Source organism: Engraulis encrasicolus, chromosome 18, assembly GCF_034702125.1.
Source record: "Engraulis encrasicolus isolate BLACKSEA-1 chromosome 18, IST_EnEncr_1.0, whole genome shotgun sequence".
In the NCBI taxonomy this organism is placed as follows: domain Eukaryota; kingdom Metazoa; phylum Chordata; class Actinopteri; order Clupeiformes; family Engraulidae; genus Engraulis; species Engraulis encrasicolus.
This window is the reverse complement of record NC_085874.1, coordinates 22,115,336-22,140,022: the sequence shown is the minus strand read 5'-3', so window position 1 is coordinate 22,140,022 and position 24,687 is coordinate 22,115,336. Positions and strand designations below refer to the sequence as shown.

The window sequence follows — 24,687 nt, the reverse complement described above, 5'->3', positions numbered from 1 at the left end:
TTGTCCCGATTGTGTTATGCAGATGAAAACAAGACTACTTCAGTTGAATAAAGCTATGAACAAAAACCCTAACCCTACTGCAATCTTTTTTTTTTAAATAGAGCTAAAAACTATAGGTCTACATATTGTCCTAACAATACAAAATTGCAATATTGTACCCTAGTCCCAGTTACACAGGGTGAAAAAAAAAACCCCAAAACGTTAACACAATTGCAGAGGTGGTGTAAATTAATATTCAAGTAGAAATTAGAGACACCATTCCACTGTTTTGTCACCATGTTTTTTTTTCAAAATAACACCCGTTCTGGTTCAGGCACTGCTCAGTGCTGACATTCGACTATCATCATCATACAATTCTATTCAAATTTGTGTGGCTGCATTCCCTCTCAGTGACGGGTCTCACAATAAAGACCTAAATCAGTTTGAGAATAGGTGGTGGCAAAACAGTGTTTCGATGTCTGTAAATTCTCTCACACTTTGAAAATGACATTGATTTTAATTGACACCTACTTCATTATCAATTACATTTTTGGGGAAAAACCTGTAGGCCTATAATAATTTTTCTACATATTTATTCATTTTCTACATACAGAAATTCATCAAACTATTTAAATCTGATTTTCTTACAGCAAACTCTATAAACATACTTCACAAAATGAGTCCCACGACAAATCTTTATGCAATGTACACCTTTATTTGTGGGAAAAAAATGACTGTATTATTCATACTTTTACAAAGACAGCTAAGAAAAGTAGTTAGCCTAGACACGTGTGGGAGAGCAGTGGTGAACATACAGACCCTTCCCCTTTCGATGGTGAAGGATCTCCGATTTGGCTCCACCAGTGGCATCCTTACCTTACCTTTTCTTGCAACGTCAGTGTCATTACAAACACGTTTAAGACAAAACCAACACCCGTTTAGGCAACCAAAGAGTAGGAAGAAAAATAATAGTTCAATTGTTGTGAAATTCAACTTTTTTTTTAAAGAGATTTACAAACACAAGCCCTTAACTGATCTTAATTTCTCTCTCTCAATTAACGTAATTGCAAGCTTATTCCATCTTTCGGAGCACTCAAATTAAAAAAAATGAAAGAAAAAGAAGAGAACTAAAAAGATCAATTGGTCAACAGCACTAAACATATATAATGATAAGCCATTACCTTTACTTAAACTGCAGCCACTGATATACCACGATAGAAAGAAACTTTCCAAGCACGCGCTCAGCTCTTTATGCTTAACTCAAACAGCTTATGATTTATTTTCTTTACTTTGTGCATTATAATGGTTCTGTACAAGCCACACATTCACACACAGACACACAAGAGAAAGATAGAGAGGGGGGGCATAGGGATGTGGGAGAGAGAGAGAGAGAGAGAGAGAGAGAGAGAGAGAGAGAGAGAGAGAGAGAGAGAGAGAGAGAGAGAGAGAGAGAGAGAGAGAGAGAGAGAAAGAAAGAGAGAGATCACCACACAAAAGCAAAAATCTACTTTCTTCTACTTAAAGCGGCCAACAGCGGCTAATCTGAAAACTGAAAAACAAAACCAATAGTCCCTCCAACCATCTCCACTCGTGCTGGAGCATGTCGCAACAAAGCAGAAAAAAAGAAACAAGGAGGAAGCTGGAATATGTGGACTCTGTCCACTCACTCGGCAAAGGATGGACAGAGAGATTGGTCAATTGGAACAATGCGTTGCTCGAATGGCACCTGTTTCAGTCCAACCTGGCAGGCGCAGTGACTACCTGCCAGAGACACAGTTCTGTCCCACCTGAGTGTGTGACTGACACACAAACACAGACACACACACACACACGTTCCTGTTTCACAGAACTGAAGACACGCGCCACAAAGGAATAATTCGCCTGAGACCTGAGCACTTCCACTTTCCATCTTGCTTTTTTGTTTGTCACCTTTTTTTGGCGAAGTTTCCCTCCTTCTTACACAGCAACATCTGCGTGGTGCGACACCGTCATCATCAGACAAATATACAACAGGGAAAAAATAGGCCTCTGTACTGTATTTGCTTACATGTTCTCTTATGGTACACAGAAGCAAGCAAACAACAATTGAACGCACTCACACGCACACACACACACACTAGCACCCTCGCATAAACACACAGCCCGCCCAATTTGTTGCACACACCTGCACTTTCCATATGCACATAATTGCACATTAGGGCACGAACAGAGTGAGTATTGGTGTGTGTCTGACTGTTCTTGCGGGCTGCGTAGAGAAAGACGAGTGCTGCCGTCCGGCTGGGGGAAAAACTGTGGTCTTTTCTTCAGAAGAGCAGCCCTGACCCCTTGTGGTCAGAGGTGCACATGGCAGTGAGGTGTCTGCAATCGTTACTTTCCTCGACTCTCGGCTGTACGACTCGCAGGCGGCGAGGAGGCCCGATGGAGGAGTAGGGGGGGTGGGGTGTAGAGGTGTGCACATGGTCCTTCAAACACGGATAGGGTGGGGTGGGGTTGTTACTGTATGTGTTATATGTCCTGTGTGTGTATGTGTTATATGTCCTGTGTGTGTGTGTGTGTGTGTGTGTGTGTGTGTGTGTGTGTGTGTGTGTGTGTGTGTGTGTGTGTGTGTGTGTGTACCAGACAGGCCTCTTCTACCCATTCCCCCATTAGCGCCCTTTAGTCTTGACTCCAGTCATGGATTGAGTCGAGTGTAGAGGGTGAGGTGGCAAGAGAAGGGGGGTGGGGGGCAGCCTCTACCCTCCTCCTCCTCCTCTCCTGCTACTCAGCTGGGCTCCTTATCTGCTGAGGCGCAGCTTGATGGAGTTCTTCAGCACAGGGATGGGGTTGGTGGGGGGCAGAGGCACATCGGACAGGTCAGTGGTGGAAACCTGATCGAGAAGAGAAGAGAAGAGAAGAGAAGAGAAGAGAAGAGAAGAGAGAGAGAGAGAGAGAGAGAGAGAGAGAGAGAGAGAGAGAGAGAGAGAGAAAGAAAGTAAGCATCATTACTGGTAACAAAAAACAAAATCAGCTGGTCAAATGTGTGCAACAGAATATTGCTGTACGTTCCCTGGTGCATGTCTAGCGCTTTAAATAATTTCAATAAATTGAAATTAAGAGTTCAGATGCAAAACCCCCTAAGTGCAAAACCCCCTAAGTGCCTTCTCAGAAAAAAAATCTCAATTCATTTTTATTTAATACAAAGCTATAAAAATGTCATATGTTTTTATTTTATTTATGTAATATAACTATTTATATGTATTATCAAGTACATGAATGTAAACCAAACCAACAACGGGGTTCTCTAAAAATATAGAAGTGGAGGTCTTCAGAAATGGAGTTAGGGGTTTTGCATCTGAACTCTTCAAATGTATTCTGCATTCTATTTGAATAAAATTTGAAATTCTTCACATCCCTAAATTGTCCGACGGCTGATCGCGACTTGTAAAAAATCGATCATCACATTGAGTATGAAAAAAGCCAAGATCATTAGTAGGTGGCTGTGGATTGTCATTGATACAGTATGTCAAATGTTATTGCATTTCATTATGTGATCGCTGTTTGTACATTTGAGAAACAAATTCAAAGCTTTAAAAAAACATCCAACAATATAAAGTCTAACTGTAAGAATGCAGAGAGGTGAGTAGAAGCGAAGATGTAAGCAGAAGACTAATACAAGGCCGACATACCTGGTTAGGTAGCACCTTTTTCTCTGGCTCCAGCTCCTGAAGGATTAAACACAGGGGCTTTTTCCATTAAAAATACACATTGATTTAAAACAAAGCACAGTAAAAAGTTGAATAAACACGTGATGGAAAAGCACTCCTCTTGCTACAACACTAATTGCTACAGCATTAACTTATTTCACCAGGCGGTGGAAGTGTATTAGCAAAAAACACATCCAACACCCCTAGAAAGATTATTTAACTAGTTAATTCGCTTCAAAATCGGATGGGAAACGGGCTACAACCAATAAGGAAACTAACGCTGAAGTCTACATGGGTTTGTAAATAATCCTGTGCACAGCCAGTGGTCCCTCTTCAACATCTGATTGTCGGAAACTGCCGTCGCTCAAAGAATGTGCTCATGTGGTTGGCTGCTTAGCAACTTGACTCTCCTCACATTGCGAATATTTAGAAACGGGAAACTTATCAATAGAAGCTCTTCGCAATCATGAACATTCAAGCATGCCAAGGGGTTGACATGGTTTGAGAACTTTGTGTTTCAGCAGTACTCACTTTAACCTCCGTCTCCATAGCTTCTTCACCCTGTGAAGCCATATCCTCCTCAAGCACCTGCTAAACAATACAAAACAAAACAAAACACGGCAATGGTATCATTAAAATGGCAGAAAACACATAAAACCTGTTGGGAATAGAATTCACAAGGGCTGTAACAATATTGTATCAACCTAAGATTTTGTGATACGCAGAGTCACAATATAGCACAATACTGCAAGAAGGCAGTATTGTGATACTCCCTTTCAAAGTTCTGTTACCCTTCAGTCCAGAAAACAACCACATGATATGATGTGCTTCCTAGTCCTAGCCTCTTTTTCCACCTTTAAAATATCATCAAAATGATACAGTACATTAAAAAAAAACATGGGGTGTATCGAACCGTAGATCAAAAATCTTGATACAGGTTAAACCGAATCGTGAGTTGAGTGTATCGTTACAGCCCTAGAACTTGACATTATTGTATTGTTTTATCACCACCTATTCTCAAACTGACATCCATTCTGCTCACACACTATTCTCTTTGACATTGTTGTGCATTCAGTTGAAATGGCTGCATTCACTTTCACTTACTGTTTTGGGTCTCGAAGCACAGCCTTTAGTCATCAGTTTAAGAGTAATTTATGACAAAACATGATGATGCCGTGATGCCTGTAAATTCCATCACACTTTGAAAATGACGTGAATTTTAATAAATACCTCTTAACAAAAATGTAAAGTATTTATGGTATTTTCTTAGACGCCCTGATTTTCTTAGACGCCCTGTCCTTGTAGGACCCCAGGAAGACTAGCGAACTGCTATGGCATAAGCTAATGGGGACCCTTTAATAAAATAAAATATGATGATTTTGCACTGGTAGGGTGGTACACAAAGACAGCTGATGCTGCTATTGTATGGATTCAAGTTTTTTGTATTCACTGGATTTTATAAAAAAGCATATTCATTGCTCGTACATTAATTACCAAAACTAGATTTATGGGCATCAGCTGTGGTTGTACCACCTGACGTCTGCTACCAATACGATCAAGAACAGGTGACGTGAGGTGGTACAACCACATGCCCATAAATGTATTAGTAATGTATTAGTAATTTGTAATTAATGTAATGAAATGGTCAGTGACATCCTACCGGCTTATCCTCCTCGTCAGGCTTGAGTTTCTTGTGGGAGTCCTCGAGCAGGGGTGAGCCGGGACGCTTTAGGGCCGTCGCTGGGGAGGGAGGAGGAGTGCTGCTACTGGAGGGGGTGCGTGTCACCTCAGCAACCTGGACCCAAGGGAAAGGTAGAATTTTTTCAAAAGTAGTTTACTTCCATAATTTAAGCTACCCATTCACAAATGTTGTCTTTTTCATAAGAGTTTCATAAGAGAGTTTCATTAAAGGAAAGATCAAAGTAAACCCGATGGATCTATTTAATTAGGAATTATCAAATCGCTATTAAAAACAAACATTGTTTCTTTAAGCGAGCAAGGACGAAGAGGAGGCCGTCACCTGTGGAGACGTGGCCTCCTCCGTGCTGGCTCTCGTCTCCTTCTCTTTCTCTTTCTCCTTGTCCTGCGGATGGGGAGGTGGTGGTGGGGAGCCGGGCTTCTTGGCTCTCTTCTCCTTCTCCTCAGGCTGGGGGGTGGGAGGGGAGGAGCAGGGCTTCTTGGCTGCAGGGGGGCCCATAGGAGGAGGCGGGCTGGGGCTGGAACTGTGACAAGGCCGGGCCAAAAGAAAATTATGATAGCTCATTATTAACAAGACGATGTCATTAATTACGGTAATTACAATAGTAAGTATACTAACAATATTGAAAGTGTTTTTGTTTTTTAAGCATTCATAATAACAATGTAGTGCTGCAAAAGCATTGAAAAAAGCGTCTGCTCTGCTCTTGCTCTGATAAAAAAAAACACTAGGCTGTAGACACTAGGCGAATCTCAAAGTGAAGTATGCTTCCTTGGTAGCGCTTCAGCCTTGAAGTCGTACACTCGCAAGACAAGGCTCAAAGCCTCACAAGCATCTCAAACGATTAGGAATGGAACATGCTTGGAAGCGTGGAAGTGAACATCACAGCAGTTCCCTTTTCAACTATTTTTAAACTGCAAACAGTTTGGCTAGCAGTGTTTCTGTAGTAGTGATACTTGAAAATTATGACAAAACTACGAGAATGTTGATATTAATTCGTAACAGTGCAAAATTTTTCGCCAAAAGCTGTGAAACGCAACACAAACATAATGGGCACAAACAATGACCAAGTTGTGTTGAGTTATTTTAAGCTATTCACATCTTGGAATCGACAACATACCACACATATTGGGCTTAAAATTGCATGGGCCACACCTGTAATTGAAAAAGCCTAGCGCAAGCGTGGAGACGTGAAAGATACTGTGTATTTTGTCACGGCAAGGGTGCAGCAAGTGTAGCCTTGGAAATGCTACCAATCAAGTGCGTGGCACTTGGTAGATTTTGAAGCATTCTTCACTTTGGAAAAGTACAGTACTTGGTGAGCCGTGATGACGTGGAATCCTTGAAAAATGGGCGTCAGTCACACTAATAAGGCTAGCACACTTCACATTGAGAAATGCCAACTGTGTCTCTTTTTTGCAGAATGCGAATTATCCTCCCTATTCTTAGTATTCATAATAACAGCAGCTATAACCGTAACAAAAACAACATTCCTCATCATAATTGAAAGGTAATATTAATATTAAATACTGATAATAATTGCATACTTTAAATACATTTTAAGCAGTATTCTTAACTAGAATAGCAACAAGTTTGAGAGTCCCTACACTGACAATCATAAAGGACAAATGGTGAACACCCTGAATCATTCAAACTTCCTGTTTTTTCTGACTAGGTATGATGAAGAGACTTAAGTCAGTTCAGCTCACCCAGCGGGCCCAGATGAAACACCCCCAGAGCTGGTCCTATTGGCTGCTACAGGCACGGAGGGAGGGGAGGGTACCGACAGGCTGTTGTCACTGTCTAGTGATAGGTCCAGGCTGCTGTCAGTCATCAGTCTCGGACCCTCTGTTGACAGCTGCGCAGACAAATTCAAAAGAAGGAATCGGAAATGTTCAGACACCCATATTTTGGTTCAAAGATAGAAACTTCCCAAAATATATAACACCAACACATTAAGTGGTGCAATGTAAATGCCCAAAATACAGAAATACAGAAAAATAACTACCATTTTAAAAAGGCATAGAAAACAGCATGTAGTGCAAAGGCTGTGATACAGAAACATTATGTGATGCAAAAATGTTTTCCCTGCATATTAGTTGTGTTGTCTACTCATGCTGGGCCTACTCTGGATATTTTTTCTTTGATTGATTGATTCTTTGTACCCTGGATATTGTCTTCTTATCATGTTGTACTCTGGATATTTTTTCTTTGATTGATTGATTCTTTGCACTCTGGATATTGTCTTCTTATCATGTTGTGTGGTGCATATTATGCTATGTAATGTTGTGTTATTGTTTACGTTACAGCAATGTGTTATGTATTGCGTATGTGTTAGTTATGCCATCTTACATTCCTCTTGCTGGGCCTGCAGGGAATGCTGACTTCTTATCTTATATGTCGTCTGAGTATTACGTTATGTTATGTTGTTCTGTGTTACAGTACTGTTATTTATGTTGTCTGAGTATTATGTTATGTTATGTCGTTCTGTGTTACAGTACTGTTATGTGTGGTGTGTTATCTTACCATCCTCTTGCTGGGCCTGCTATGTTATATTGTGTTGTGTTACTGTATATTTTACAGCAGGGATGGGCAACTTTCATGATAAGGAGGGCCACATTTTTTTATCGCCACCATCGAAGGGCCACATGTAATGACTACGGATCTGACTGTAATTTGCAGAGTTTGAGGTGGACGATATATTTACAATGGACTGATTTAGTTGTGTTTTTTTTTAAACTGAGAAATCTGGTCTTTTTTTTTCATTATGTTGTATCTACGGGCCGTACTGAGTGAGGCGACGGGCCGCATATGGCCCCCGGACCTGCAGTTGCCCATCCCTGTTTAATAGTAAAAAGTAAGTGCTATACCATCTTATCGTCCTCTTGCTGAGTCTTCTAGGGATGTTGTCTTAGCTTATGTTACAGTATGTCTTGAGAATATGTGTTGTATTACATTCCTCTTGCTGGGCCTGCTGTCTCATCTTATATTATGTGTGAGTGTGTGTGTGTGTGTGTGTGTGTGTGTGTGTGTTTATGCGTGTGTGTGTGTATGTGTTGTATTACATTCCTCTTGCTGGGCCTGCTGTCTCATCTTATATTATGTGTGTGTGTGTGTGTGTGTGTGTGTGTGTGTGTGTGTGTGTGTGTGTTTATGCGTGTGTGTGTGTGTGTATGTGTTGCATTACCTTCCGCTTGCTGGGCCTGCTACTGCTGGGGATGTTTGGCAGGAGCTGCTGCAGCTGTCTCCTCTTCACGTGCTTGGCTGTGATCTTCATCTCCGTCTCAAACATCTTGCTGCTGATCGCCTGACGGTACACTGTAGAGCATGCACACACACACACACACACACACACACACACACACACACACACACACACACACACACACACACACACACACACACACACACACACACACACACACACACACACACACACACACACACACACACACACACACACACACAACAGAATATCGCAAAACAGAACAGAGTACAGTACAGAACAGAGAAGAAAAGAATAGAATAGAATGACAGAGTAGATTAGAACGAAATACAACTGTTTATTTTATTAACACATTTTGTAAAAAAAATGGCTTACATGGAATAATAATAATAATAAAATAAATAAATAATGAATAAAAATAGAATAAACAAAAATATTACATTACATTGTTATATACTATTAGTACAGGATAGAGCATATAAGAGAAGGGGGGGTGTAAAAGACCTTACCAGTATCTGTGAAGGACTGAATGTCCACAGTTAGGTCCACATTGAGGTTATCTGATCCTTCCATCTTCTTGAAGACGATCCCAATAACCCACATTGTGCTGAACTCCTCTCTGCAAAAAACACCAAAGCCAACGCACATCCTTCAATTGTTTTAAGAAAATATATATGGACTACAATTACCAAGTATGTACCTCAGAAATATGGTCACACAAGCTGCATGATCATGTGGTACCATTTAATTCGAACTTAACTTATACGTACCACAAAACTAAAGCAAGCACTCACCAAAACGCACAAATTCTACTACTACTACTACTACTTATAGTAATTCAATTCAATAAACAAACAACAAAACCACACAACAGACGAGTTTAGAGCCATTCACTCACTTGTCAGTGCCTTCCTTAGGTCCAGGGAATGAGTGTGCGTTGACATGTGCGAGCGTGATGAACTCGTTTTTCTCCAGGTTACCCACTAGGATTCTGATCTTGGACTCCACCAGGCCCACCCTAACCAAAGGAACCAGAGAGCGGAGAACCCACCGTCAAGGGGTTACAGCGCATGGCACCAGAAACCAGAACCACAGCAAAAAGAGAACCAAAGTTAGAACACAAAGAACACAGCATTCCATATAAAACAAGCTTAACCAGTAAAAGCTATGTGAAAAGGAGATGAGCGGTTCTATCAAAGGCACGGTAGAAAGACAGCTCTATCTCCAGCCCCTCTGAGAGGGAGTAATGTTGAGGGTTGGGGGGCGGGGAGAGGGGGGTGGTGGGTGGAGGGGCAGGGGCAACAGTACTCACCATTCCAGGTGCTGCTTCTCTGTCGGAGCGCTTGCTAGCAACACAATATAATGCCTTGGAACATAAAACAAACAGAACATTGCTATTACATCCTCAACACTGGCATGGCAGAGCCTGAGCAAGCCAGACCTGAGACCCCTGGGCCAAGCCATGTGTACACACACAGCACAGCTCCTCAACACAGCCAGGCAGAGAGACTTCTCCAAGGTAGTTTGGGGCACGGGCGGGGGAATAGCTCTTTGCTTCACACAAGGCCTTGTCCACTCACAACAGGTTGTTCTATGTTGTAAAACAGGAAACGGTCAGTATACTAAAATGTATACAATAACTAGATCTAAGATCTGGGAAATATTCAAGAATTGATTGCCGGAAAAAGGCAAAACAATTATACTTTCAGGTCTTTCTTAACTCACATCAATAATATAATACCCAGCAGCACGGATATGTGCATAAAACTGGTATTCTCAAAGCCTTTTATGACCCATCATCTATTTTGAACTGCTACACACAGTATTACTCTCTTACAAACTGCCAAAAGTAATATTCATTCAAGGCTATTCACTGAGCATTAAAGCCTTTTCTGATGAGTCTGGAAATATCTTCTAAAATTATGATGAGAAAGGGAGATATGGCAGAAAAAAGCTTGAGACTCAGAATATATTAGTGATTTATTCATGTTGCATTTTGGGGAGAGGGAAGGGAATCGTTGACAAAAAAAACAAAAACAAAGCTCTACATGACCCAAAAAAAATTTTTTTTCATTTAACAAAAGACGTCTGGCAAGGGTTACTGTTAGTTTGTATGGTTCTCCACACAGCAACTTCCGAGTGTTTGCACACCTCTGGGGCAAAAAGCAGAGCTCAAGGGGCAGGCCTGTGGAACCATGGCGCCCCCCTCAGGGCTTACATAGCACTGCATCTCATGTCCTCTTCAATGGCTGAGGCTGGGACACAACACTGGCATGCCACTCGGTACTTAAGACGCATAACTTGACCCTCCACCCCCCCCATCACAGCACCACTGAGAGGACTGGATTGATATGTGGCATGGGCAATAATAATAATAATAATAATAATAATAAAAGAATAAATAAAACAAAAGCTATGACTTCCTAGCCGTTCATTTAAGTGCTAAGTAAGTAACAGCCAATTAAGCCGGAGGTTGGTATCATGTTCTGATGTAATACGAAGCAACTATGCAACACCTCTGGCAGAGAAAGGAAAATGGGGGAAGATAATGAAATCCAGAAAGAAATCTAGTTGCACTATCAATATCTACTAGGCCAACCGGGGACTGAATCATCATTTGCAGACACTGAAGTCAAAGCATTTAGCACTTGAAAGCCGCATTTTATCCTGTCTGTCTACCTGACCAGGTTTATCCACGTGAGCTTTGCCTAAAATCATTGTCTAATGATAGCAATAAGCCAAATGCTGATAGAACTGAAGGCCAATTCATCATCTGGTGAATTTGGTTCTTGTTTCACAAGAGGCGGGTTACATTTTGGTTGTATGATCTGCTCAGGTGAGTAACGTCTACAGTACTGCAGTTGTCCTGTTTAAATGTGAACATTTTAATTCCACTCTCACGCGCTCCCACAGTTGGCATCGCGCCAACTGATATTTTGCAATCTTTTGCATTGTCTTCTCAAATAGAATATACTTCCTTTTCAAAGTGGTAGTGGACAATAAAATGTAGTGATCCTCCCACTGATTAATACTATACATAACCCTGCTATGTCCTTACTGAGATAATATGTGGTCTTACATTTAGCCACTAGACAATATACTCCACTGAGGGAATTGAAGAGGAAGGGGAGAAGGAGGACCGAAAAACAAAATAAAAGGCTCTACACAAGCAGACTAACAAGAAATACATAGTACAAATTGTGAACTAAAACATTTTATTAGGAATTGCATACAGTTTCATAATGCACAATAGAAATAACCAGTGTGGGGCAGTTGAAGTCTTACATGTGTCATACCTACCTTCAATTACTACAACTCTTGAAATGTACTATTATGGTGGGCACTGTATGTACTTATCAGTACTAATGACTCAAAATATTATTTTATAACAACAATACTTAACCATTACCATAATACTTAGCATATATAGAAATATCACCTCAACCAGAATAAAGATCAGCATCGATTGCATAGGTGTACTTTTATTTCTTTCAAACTCAATTATCAATGGATTACATATGGAGTGCATGTAGGGTAGTAGTGTGGCGAAATGTGTGTGATGTGGGTTGAGAAATAAATCTTTATTGAAATAATGTAATCTCACCATGTGTGGCCAACAGGGAAAGCTGCTCAATACATACTTGTATTTCTGAAAGAAGTTTGGTGCTTCAAATAGTTTGGACCATTCTGCTTTATTCAGCATGATTTCGTCGGTGATGGCCAAGCCTGTGGAGAACATACAAGACACGTAGATGCTAAATCCTGTGCCAGATGGCTAGCAGCAAACATCTTTTTGCACAACTGCAGAAGGGGGGGGGCGTTTATCGACAGCATTGTTGTAACTTAATCAGCTGTAGGAGGGTGATTTCCAATGGGCAACCAACAAAGTTGATAAATTTAAATATTTAATTTCATCGTGATTTGATTGATGACTCCACTGAAATTCAATCCACATACTTATAAACAAGTTTCTTGATGTGAAGCTGGCAAGCTGTTTTTATATACTATCCTTTTCTCACATTGAGTATTGTTTTATAAACTGGACAATAATTTTCCAGGGCTTCTATGTCCATGGGAACCATGCAGTGGAGGAATATTTGAAGACTTAAACTGCCAAAATCTTTTCTATATGAATTTTCATTTAATATTAAGGTGGAGCATAACTGCCACAAAAGATGAGGAGGAACTCTGATTTGAATATTAGGTCTTCCCAATTCCAATTCGGTACCCAAATGGTTCTGATTAGGTTTCGTAGTCAAGAGTCACCACTCATCTTGTTGTGAAGTTGCAGGACTTAATGGAAACTCGTGATTATAAAGAAAACAATCTGTACACTTCAAATCAATAAATTACATGCGTGTGAAATAAGGGATGTGGCTTTTTTTTAAATCCTCACGCACACGCTCCCACTGTTGGCATCACGCCAACTGGCACAGTATTTTGCCATCATTTCTCGGTCTTATTTTAAAGTGCAATAAATTATTTGGTTTCTAAATGGTTATAACAAAGCATGGTAAATCTGGGGCTCTGTGGCATGGAAATGAGGGTGGTAGGTGGTACGGTAGACTATGCCACAAAGCTGAGTCAAGTGTATTTTATTGTCAAAAATCTATGTAACAAGGTTAGCACAGAAGTTTGAGATTGCATTTGACCAGTTTCCAATGTGCAACTTAAGTAAACATATAGATAAGACATTCACAATAATCTCACACACACAGAGTAGTGTAACAGACCCTGTTTGAACTCGTCCACCATGACGGCTCGCGTGGAGCCGGACACGTTGTAGGTGGAGTTCTGCTGTGGGTAGGCCGGGGTGATGATGGGCATCAGGTGGTAACGGTCACTTGGAGTCACCTGGCAACGCAAACCACAGAACACACACACTCAGCAACTCACCCAATAGAACGCCATTACAGGCAGACTACAGGAAGTATAACATTGCTCTCCAATCAGCATCACTGCCAATAGAAAAGGAATTACAGGCAGACTTCAGAACGTTAAAATCCTCTCCACTCTCTATCACACCAAAAACAACTACAATCAGAGACATACTTCAAATAACAATCAGGGCTGTAGTCAAGTCCACCTTTGTAGAGTCCAAGACAAGTCCAAGACCAGAATAGTCAAGTCCGAGACGAGTCCGAGTCAAAAGAGTTTCGAGTCCGAGACAAGACCGAGTCCAACAAGATTCGAGTCCAAGTTAAGTCCGAGTCACATGTCGGTCAGTGTTAAACAGTGAAAAGGATGAATGTCAATTATGAGAATGTTTGAAGGTAATATGCCATGGATGTGAAGACAAACATTTATGTTGTTGGATTTCAAGCTCCACTCTAGAATTTATGATAGCCAATGCTCTGAACAAAATAAAGACAGACCCGGTCGAGTCCAAAAGCTTAATTTGGCAAGACCAGTGTCCGAGTCCAAGACAAGTCCGAGTCCAATTGATGGCGAGTCCAAGACAAGTCCAAGTCCATAAAAAAACGGACTCGAGTACTACAGCCCTGATAACAATACCCTGCAGTTAACATCTCAAAAGACAACAACTATCAGAGGCAAACTTCAGAAAGTAAAATTGCTCTCCATTCAGTATCACACCAAAAACAACTACAATGTGAGGCAGCCTTCAGAAAGTAAAAATCCTGCCACTCATTATTTTTTTTCAAGCCACTTCACTCATCCAGACGACTGTAGATAGATTAAGTGAATTAATTAATCACCTGTACACCAGTGAGTTTAACGGCAATTTCAAATAACCTAATTTAAGGATGCCAAAGCAGAATATGAAAGTGTTGGAAGCAGTAAATTGAAACGTTTTGATTGAAGTCTTTGGATAATACCAATACAACTTTACCCTGGGATCCCAGACCGGTAAATTGAGGTTGCAGTCCTCTGGCTGTTTCAGGAGAACAGGGTTTGGCCACTCCCTTTAAATTATAACAGAGTGAGAGTGAGAGAGAGAGAGAGAGAGAGAGAGAGAGAGAGAGAGAGAGAGAGAGAAATTCATGTTGATCACCATCTATTATGTGAATTTCCTTTATCATACTTAAATAAAAAAGAGGTTGCAATGTGTGGCGTACCATTTTGAGAAGACCAGGAAGAACTTGTGCACCAGGGTGGCGGCCACAGCGTTTGGGTAGAGCTGACAGGTGCGAGCCACTAGCATGGCCCAGGACACTCCGCCCAGGAAGCCCAAGATGTTGGAGTAGATGTTGTGACCTAGCAAGAGGTAGGGCAAGACATTACATTACATAACATCACATTAAATTAAATTACATTACAGTACAGGATGTTGGAGTATATGTTGTGACCTAGCAAGACGTAGGGCAAGACATCACATTACATTACACGTAGATGATGCTTTTATCCGAAGTGGCATAGAAATACAGGGTATTGGTTACAGTCCCTGGAGCAGTGTGGGGATGGGCGCCTTGCTCTGCAGCAGGGCTTGACACTGGCACCTGCCAACCGGCCAAATGCTGGTAAAACTTGGCTGTGGCTGGTAACAATTTCAGTGTCACTAGCCAATTTGGCAGGTAGTTTATTCTATGGTATGACATATCATTCTGCACTTTGCCCCTTGTGTATCAATTGTTTGTATTTAAGTTCAAGAAAAAGCTAATTTACTCAGTTTCTATTTGTTTGTTTTATTTCCATACAGAAACCCATGCACTCATCTTCTTGCTTTAAGCACCTCATCTTCTGAGGTTAGATATACAGTATCATGATAAAAAATTTATTTTAAAAATCTAAACATTTGTGGCTAGTAGAATAGCTAGATGGCTTGTGACTCAGGAAAACCACTAGCCACATTGACCGGCAAGCGAAAAAGTTAATGTCAAGCCCTGCTCTGCAGCACACTCTACAGCTCTAAACTCCCTTACTAGTACACCACAGCTGCCCCACATATGATATGCATATGTGCTTACAATTATGAAAAAGGCTTTATTCTAAGGGGCAGGGTGTTACAAAAAAGTCCAGAATAAGTCTCCAAAGACGCAAATTATGGCATAGTAACTGGACCTCTCTTCTAAACAGTTCAATGCTACAACTTTGAACTAACCATCTACAAAGTCATTTATTTTTTTTAAAAGAGGACAAGACCATGCCATGTTTGGAGTTAATTTCGTATTTAAATGGATTACATCACACTCACAAGTACAGTTTGTAAAAGGTGCGAGACATGAACAAAACTGTGAAAAATCGAAAGAAAAATGTCTGCACACTTAAACCCATAAGAGTTGGTTTTCCAAAAACTGATACATCAAGAGGGCGGGTGAAATGTTTAACCAGTGCAGTCGCCAGCCATCCACCTTTGTGTGGAAAAAACAAAACAACACCAAAAAACACAAAACAACCTCTGGCGTCTCTGGTAACTAGGCAGCACAGGCAAGCCAAACAATTCCACTGGGACAACAGAAACACCAAGGCAACCAAGGCCAAACTGCAACAGCATACATTTCTCTTTTGTCCCTTGATCCATTTTGTACCATGGCCACACACAGAGACACACTAAGGATTTCATATAACTACTACCATAAACCCAGAGCTGAAAAAAATATCATATTGTTATGTGGAATATTTTTTTAGGGTCAACAACACAGTTCTCAAAATCTTTTCATACATAGATTATTGTATGCAAGTGTGTTTAGGTTGGGATGTGGGGGATTTGAGAGTAAAATAGCTTACGTTTTGCCCATAGTTTGATGGCTCTGAGCGTGAGCCTGAAGTTGTCAATGTTGGGGACCAGGTGAAGAATTTCATCAGTCACCCTACAACCTAAAAAAATATAAGCACATTCAAGCCATTACATTAATTTTATTGATCAGAGCACAACAGACATTGTTGTGGGTATATTTTCAAACCAATAACAAACAACACACGAGGGAATTGTCTTACCATTAAGGCTTCTGATGCAACGAATATCCAAGTTCTTCAACAAGCTGTCATCTCGTAGGTCCAGATTCTCTGGAATGGTTTGCAGTGCTAGCCTAGCAAACAGGATGTCAATCTGTGGGAATAGATTAGAATAGAAAAGAATGCAATAGAATGCAAGACAATAGAACAGTACATAATATAATAAGATCTTTTGTTGTCACTATGCACAAGTACAATGTAAAGTAGGCATGTGTGACCTCTCTCAATTCAGTGCATGTTTACATATAGCCGCAACATGAGGTAAGAACGTAATGGTTGAAACAGAAGAACAAATGTCATAGCCATGTGGTAGCCATGAGAACCCCTGGTGATATAAAAAGGAGACCTACCTCTATGCCGTCGAAGGCGAGCTTTATGACGGGGACAAAAGCCTCTTCCACGGCCTGGGGAAAGGAGATGAAGCAAATGGTGAACAAAACCGCCCAGATGGGGACACACTGAATAGTAATAATAATAATAATAATAATAATACTTTCGTTTTACATAGCGCCTTTCAAAACACCCAAGGACGCTTCACAGAGTGTTGTGTTGGGAAGTGTGAGTGTGTGTGCGCGTCAGTGTGTGAGCGTGTGTGTAAATGTATGCAAGTGAAAGTGCTTGTGGAACTAGCAGCCATAAGCCTCCAGGAAGAGATGTGTCTTAAGGTGTTGCTTAAACATGGCCAGTGAAGGGGCATTCTGGATGTGGTTGGGCAGATTGTTCCAAAGAATGGGAGCAGCAACATGGAAGGCTCTGTCACTGGTGGCCTTGAGCCTGGTACGAGGGACGATCAGCTGGCCCTTGGAAGAGGACCGCAAGGATCTTGAGGGGTCATAGGGGTGAAGGAGGTCTGTGAGGTAGTGGGGTGCCAGACCATGGAGGGACTTGAAGGTTAGGAGGAGGACTTTGTAGGTAGTGCGTGACTTGATGGGGAGCCAGTGAAGCTGCTTGAGTATGGGGGTGATGTGCCGCCAGGGTGTAGTGCCTGTTATGATTCTGGCAGCAGATTTCTGGACATATTGCAGTCTGTCTAGGGCCTTGTTGGGTAGACCAAGCAGGATGGCATTGCAATAGTCCAGACGGGAGGAGATGAAGGAGTGAGTGAGCGTCTCCGTAACTGTCTTAGAGAGTGAAGGCCTGAGTCTGGAGATGATTGTAGTACACATTCTCACTCGCTGGAACATTTAGAGAATGCTCCATACGCAAGTGGCGAGAAGGTGAAGCAAGTAAAGTGTGTGAATGTAGTCTAAAGCTTTCATGTTTAGTCTGCCTTGCCAGGCCACTTATTTCCCATTGATTCCCATGGCGAATGGTGTGATGTGATGTGATGTCTCACCCTCAAGTCCTTAACTTCCTCCTGCTCCTTCAGCTTCTCAATGAACGAGGAGAAGAAGTCCGTCCTCTCCACGTGCCGCGGTGCCACACACAGAGCGTCAATATCAGCCCCTGCAGAAAGCAAGGCAAAGCAAAGGCACCTTTAGTGTACTACTAACGCACAGTTCATACACAGCTGCTGCAGCTCAATGTGATTGGCAAACGTTACAACCAAAAGCTTTTGTCCAGGGGGTGCGTTTCTCGACAGCATCGTTGCTAAATAAGTTAGCAACTTACTTGGTTGCAATGTAATTTCCCACCGGCAATCTACTAAGGAGCTAACTGGTAACGACATTGGTTGGCCGTGAGAAAAAACGGAATTAATTTAGCTAAAATCATCTCGCACATCGAAAAGTGCTCATCAAATCAACGCTATGAAAACATAACAGCAAACAGTTAACTGTGCTGACACAATCTGAATGTTTGGGGGTCATGTCCGACTTGTAGGGAAATCAGGAAGCTGACCTCACATATTTGACCTGTTGCGTAAATGAATAGGACACGCCAAATGAGACCAGTAAGTTGTATTATAACACATAGTATTGCAACGCCAAAATGACATGAAAAATATCAATATTTACACGTGTGTGAACAGGAAATTTAGCTCATTAAAAACAATGTCTCCATACCTTTGGTGTGAACTCCCAATCTGTAAGAGCCGAAAGTGAAGATTTTACCCCCGACCGTGTCAATCAATGAAGAGGGTAGATTCTATTCATGATGAGGGAGAATCAAGAGACACCAATTGGTTAAGTGGTAATGGAATAGAAATGCAATACATTGGAACATTACGTAACTGTAAAAATAACTACCAAAAGTTGTGTTACTGAACACGTGTGTGTGTGTGTGTGTGTGTGTGTGTGTGTGTGTGTGTGTGTGTGTGTGTGTGTGTGTGTGTGTGTGTGTGTGTGTGTGTGTCCGTGCACGTGTGTGTGTGTGCATGCGTGCGTGCATGTGTGCGTCAGGGTTTGCGTGGGTGTGTGTGGTTTATGAGGAGATGGAGGTGGGGAGGAGGAGAGTGAACAACCTTTGATTCGCTTATTTCTCGAATCCATTCTTTCACCAGACCGTTCAGCTTCCCCAAGACTAGGATTCTGTTGAAATACAATTTTGAGTCACACTCGGCTCTGCATTAAGACTGTACAATGATCATTTCTTCCAGTGCAGCATGGGCATGATATCACACACATGCATTCATGTGGGTCAATGACGTTTTAGTAGTAGCATGCGCCAGGGTGGTGCAACCACAGCCAATCATGCCACTATTGTGCGGATTAAATGATTTTCTTTAGAGGTGCACCGAAATTAAAATTTGTGGCCGAAACCGAATAATAATTAATCACTTGGCCGAATACCGAAACCGAATATTACAATTCGGTCAAAAGTGATCAAAAGTTAGGTTTTTCACTATTTTTAAATATTGCTGAAATCTACGGATTACAATAAATGTTTTGACATGTTTTTGAAAGAAAATAAATCTGTATTTGAAGTCTTCAAATATTAGAGTAGAACTGAAATTAGTTTAATTAATGCCCATTTTCAAATCATTTTCTATTCGGCCTCCGATTCGGCCACTCAATTGGCTTTCGGACGAAAACCGAAAGTGTCTTCTTTTTGTGTTTTCGGCCGAATATTTTCTGCGGCCGAATTTTCGGTGCACCTCTAATTTTCTTTGTTTTCAGTGGCTTATCTAAGAAGCACATTAATGACACTACATTAGTTAATAATTAATTCATGGGCATTAGCTGTGGTTGTACCACCTGACTTCTGACTCCAAAAAAAACCCACGTCATTGACCCACATGTTGATACCTATTGATAGCCATTAGCACACATACAGTACATTCATAATTTAGAATATGCTTTACAGTCAACAACACCAAACTGAAAATACAAACAAACACACACACACACAGTGCGTGTTTCTCTCTCCCTCTCTCTCTCTCTCACACACACACACACAAACATGTGCAGGTGCAGACAAGCACATGATGCACGACGCACGCACACAAACACACAGAAACAGACCTGCGCTGAAGTTCCAGTTCCTCCTCGAACACCCCGAAGGGAGAGAGTGCCTGTGAGAGTTTCTGTGTGAGGACCAGGTCAGCCTCCTTGGGCAGGGCCATGCTGATAGGGGATGTGATCCCATAGTGCTTAGTCGCCTGCTGCACTCCTTGCGACTGGATGGTGATGGGCCTGGAGGGGATATCAACATCCAGTGTTTCCCAGCAGATTTTTTGTTAGTCAAGGTGGTGGGGCATTAACTATTTTTTTGGTTAAGCAACTTCAGAAATGACATTCCCAACATGAAATCTTTATCTTTTCAGGGGACCTAGTCAAGGAAAGGTGGTAGGGGTTTCTTGTCAAGGTGACCGCCTTGGCAATTAAGTGCAGGGGGAAACCCTGACATCACTTACAGCAGAGGTGGGGAACCGTTTTCATTTGAGGGGCCACTTTAAATTTTATAAAGTCCCCCAAGGGCTGTACTATGAACACAAACCAGGCTTTTCCCTGCCTGCACTTCAGGATATTGAAGGTGGCCACCTTTACAACAGATCCCACCTTCACTAGGTGCCCAGAAAATGTATTGTATTGCAAGTGTAATTTATAAGATTTCTTAAAACATATGTCATAGTTCATGGTAAACTTCATAACAAATTTATATTCAGGGGCCAGATACAACGGTCTCAAGCGTCATAAACCCCCAATCGAAAGCATCAAAAGTTAAGCCTGAGAAGGTAGAGTAGAGTAGAGTAGAGTAGAGTAGAGTAGAGTAGACTTTATTGTCACTATATAAATATAGCGAGATTATGTTTAGTAGCAACCCACAAATGCCCACAAAATAAAAAATATATTAACAATAAATAAATAAAATCCATAAAAATCCATGTGCATCTCACAGTATCGATAGTCCTGAAGTATTGAGGGGGGGCAGGTGACGAATTGAGTTCAAGAGTCTAATGGCAGTAGGTAAAAGCTGTCCTTCATTCTTGTAGTGCGGGCACGCAGAGTCCTAAATCGCCTGCCAGATGGTAGCATGGTGAAGAGCCTGTGACCAGGGTGTGTGTAGTCTTTAAGGATGTTTAATGCTCCGTTTGTGCAGCGTGTATGGTGGATCTCCTCAAGTGTGGGTAGTTGGCATCCAATTATTCTCTCTGCTGCTTTAATGATGCGCTGTAACATCTTCTTGTTGTCGTGTGTGTGCAGCTGGTGTACAGGATGTAATGCTGTATGTAATTACTGATTCAATTGTACACCTGTAGAAGTTAGTGAGCAGATCTCGTGGTAGCTGGGCCTTCTTTAGAGTGCGAAGGAAATATAGCCTTTGGGATCCCTTTTTAAGCCATTGCAGAGGTGTTGGCGCTCCATGACAAGTCCTCGCTGATGTGCACACCCAGGAATCTGAAGCTCTGTACAACCTCCACTGGCTCCCCTCCGATGTTGATGGGTTGGTGGTGGTAGTGGTTGCCCTGGCCACACCGCCTGAAGTCCAGGATCACCTCCTTCGTTTTCTTGGAGTTCAGGGCCAGGTGGTTGTCTTGGCTCCAGCGTGCCAGCTGCTCCACCTCCTCTCTGTAGGCCGTCTCGTTGTTGTCAGAGATCAGGCCAATCACTGTTTGTGTCGTCAGCAAATTTAATGATGGTGTTTGTGCTGTGCTTAGGGATCACAGTCATGAGTGAAGAGGGAGTACAAAAAAGGGCTCAAACACACATCCCTGCGGCGCGCCTGTATTTAAGGTGATGGGTCTTGAAAGATGTTTTCCCATGCGTACAGACTGAGGTCTGTCACTGAGGAAGTCCAGTATCCATCTGCAGACATGGGGATTGAAGCCGAGGTTGTACAGCTTAGTGGCCAGCTTGATAGGGGGAATGGTGTTAAAAGCGGAGCTGTAGTCAATGAACAGCATTCGCACATAGCTGTTTGGTTTCTCCAGGTGTGAGAGGGCAGTGTGAATGGCCAATGAAATGCCATCCTCTGTAGATCTATTCGCCCTGTAGGCAAATTGATGCGGGTCGAGGGATGGTGGAGTGATGGACTTGAGGTGTGCTAGCACCAGTCTTTCAAAGCATTTCATCACAATAGGTGTGAGCGCTACAGGGCGGTAGTCATTGAGAGACTTGATGGCCGCCTGCTTGGGAACAGGAACGATGGTACTGGTTTTCAGACAAATGGGGACTGCAGCTTGTTCTAGGGAGATGTTAAATATGCGGGTAAAGACTGCACTTAGTTGGCCTGCACAGTGCTTTAGGACCTTCCCAGGGACCCTGTCTGGTCCTGGTGCTTTGTGAGGGTTAATGCTGCTGAGGGCTCGTCGAACCTCGTGCTCGGTTAACACCAGGCCTACATGTGGGGCATTGTCTATCAGTTCAGTGGGGGAGTGAGGGATGGGTCACTCATCGAACCGTGCAAAAAAGTTGTTGAGGTCATCCGGGAGAGTTGAATTGTGAGAGCTGGGCAGACCGGGGTTTGTGCTCTTGTAGTTGGTGTAGGATGTAATGCCCTGCCACATACGTCTGGGATCAGAGTTCACAAAGTGCTGTTCTATTTTTACTTTATAGGAGTGTTTAGCTTCCTTGATGCCCCTCTTCAAGTTGGCCCTGGCTATGGTGTAATTTGATTGATCACCAGAGTGAAACGCATCGTCTCTAATTGCCAGCAGGTTCTGGACTTGACTGTTCATCCAGGGCTTGCGGTTTGGAAATGTGTAAATGGTCTTGTGGATGGTGACATGGACACAGTAGTTAACCTGTTTATGTGAGAGCCCTGTGATGCAACTGGCCTTATTCTTTTATTATGTTTACCACTGAAGAAGGCACACGCCGAAACGCGTCTGTGCAATAAAAAAACACTACTATGCAAGGTGCGGCCTCCTTCTTGAAACATTGAATTTGAAATTTGGGCCAGCACCCTCAGAGACTGAAATAATTAAGAGTGACGCCTGCTCCAAGAAGAAAAATTACCATTAGGCTTAACCTACACAACTGGGACTTTTGTACTTGCACTTGTCTTGCAGTAATGTTTAAATACTTCTGCTTGTACCTTCTTCAGTAACCAAGTAGTAGCAATTTCTTAATCACCTTTACTTGTACTTTTGGTACTTGAGAAGTATTTTATGTAGCACGCCTACTTGCAATAAGTTCCTTGTACAAGACATTTTGAATGCTTTAGTATTTCTATTTGAGTATGACATTAGAAGAGGACTTCAACCCAGGTCAGTTGTTTTTTTTAATTTTATTTAATAGGCTACTTTCACTTCTACTCCACTCCTCCAGTCCAGTACCTACTTTGTACGTACGTGGTCATTTGTGATCAATGCATTCACTCCATTGCGTTCAGCATACAAACTCAATGCAGCATTGCGAAAGATAGTGGACTGGATTTACTCTTGTCCACTGAATGGGCTACATCAAAAAAAAGTTTGAATGTATTGCTCTTCACGTAAAAAGACTACTTAACATATTTGCTGAGGCTCAATGTAGTAGATGAGTTCAAGTATTTAGGAATCATTGTTGACGGTCATTTAAGTTAAAAAAAAAACATTAAAATGGTCAATGGTTGAGTTAAAATAAATGTTAAGGTAATAAGGAATTAGTTGACTACAGAGGCAGGGAAAATGTATTTTCACTCAATGATTTTAACTCATATTGCTTGACCACCTGGTCCCAAACTGCCTTGTCACTCTTCACACATCTTTCTTTCCTCCAATCAACACGGAACAGTGTTCAGCTGTCACCACTGACCCACCAGTGGCTGTCACAAATTGACATACAAGGGACCTCATGAGACCACCAAACATGCAGTGGTTGTCATCTGCTCCAAGTCCAGAGAATCAGTACACATCCAACACTGACGTCGACGTCTTTCATTTCCTTTTAAAACTCTAAGCATAGTCAAGGCTGACAAGCACACACTAGAGATTAATCTCGCATTTCATAAATCTTCCATGTAAAATCCAGAGCTCTAGGTTGGGCTTGCTGTCACCAACTCACGCGCTGGCATATGGCCTGTGAAATGGTCAGTGGAGCTAACTTGCAGTTTATGCAAAGTTTCAGGGTGATCACGTTCACGGCGTGTTCTCTGGCTTTGACATTTTGGAGAATTTAATTATTGACAGATAACATCCCTTAATATTTTACGATGACAACGACTCACCCAACCAAACACATTCACCAGATAACCATTCACCAAAGAAACGGCAATACTAATCCAGTTCTAGCTAGCTAGTTATTAGCCTGCGAAACCCCGTTAGTCCATCCGCATCTTGCTGTCCAAATCAAACCCAGGACCAATATTGACCAAGAGTACATGACAACTACAAAAGTATTGGTGTCCCGAAATGTACACGATTGCACTGTTTATCGATAAGGGGGATAAACTCCAGATTAGTTGTTTGCCCACCAATCATTTCACATCCAAAACTGAGTTTTTGGTCTTCGAATTGGCAGTAATACAGCTAATGCTAACAGCAATGTTTAAAATGTTAGAAACACTTGACAATAATCAACGAAATAAGTACTTACAAAGGCATTGTGTTGACCTCTACCAGGTATTACTAAACATTTCCTTTAATCTAAATCTTAAATTTGTTCCTATTGTTTGCACAAACATGGCGAACAGCTCTACTGCAAACCCGAAGAGGAAATGACGTTGTCTGATGATGACACAAACCACCGGCAGAGCCATCTACCGGTGTAAAAACACATCACATCAGATTTTGACTGAGGTTTTTTGAGGGGTGTCTAGAATCATCCGCAGCTTAGATTTAACACATTCTAGGTGATCTTGCAAAGACTGGACGAATTCAGAACTTC

General features: G+C 41.9%; 1 protein-coding gene across 3 annotated transcripts; it reads right to left on the bottom strand.

Annotated features, from left to right (window-relative positions):
* Positions 1-674: 674 nt before the first annotated feature.
* On the bottom strand, positions 675-24,521 carry papola (poly(A) polymerase alpha). 3 transcript variants are annotated; one of them, XM_063223277.1, is made up of 22 exons: positions 24,397-24,521; positions 19,900-20,070; positions 18,900-18,966; positions 18,502-18,583; positions 17,835-17,944; positions 16,849-16,902; positions 16,481-16,592; positions 16,271-16,360; positions 14,662-14,800; positions 14,436-14,508; positions 13,318-13,438; positions 12,226-12,310; positions 9,897-9,950; positions 9,483-9,602; positions 9,094-9,203; positions 8,546-8,676; positions 7,068-7,216; positions 5,683-5,884; positions 5,323-5,457; positions 4,194-4,253; positions 3,645-3,680; positions 675-2,846 (listed from the first exon to the last, which is right to left on the bottom strand). In XM_063223277.1, exons 1-22 carry the CDS (start codon positions 24,402-24,404, stop codon positions 2,754-2,756), a joined length of 2,202 nt encoding a protein of 733 aa, XP_063079347.1. In that variant the 5' UTR covers positions 24,405-24,521; the 3' UTR covers positions 675-2,753. The 3 variants fall into 3 exon arrangements, with proteins under 3 accessions (XP_063079347.1, XP_063079348.1, XP_063079349.1); XM_063223278.1 differs by having other exon boundaries at positions 4,194-4,250; XM_063223279.1 differs by lacking the exon at positions 9,897-9,950.
* Between the last annotated feature and the right edge of the window lie 166 nt (positions 24,522-24,687).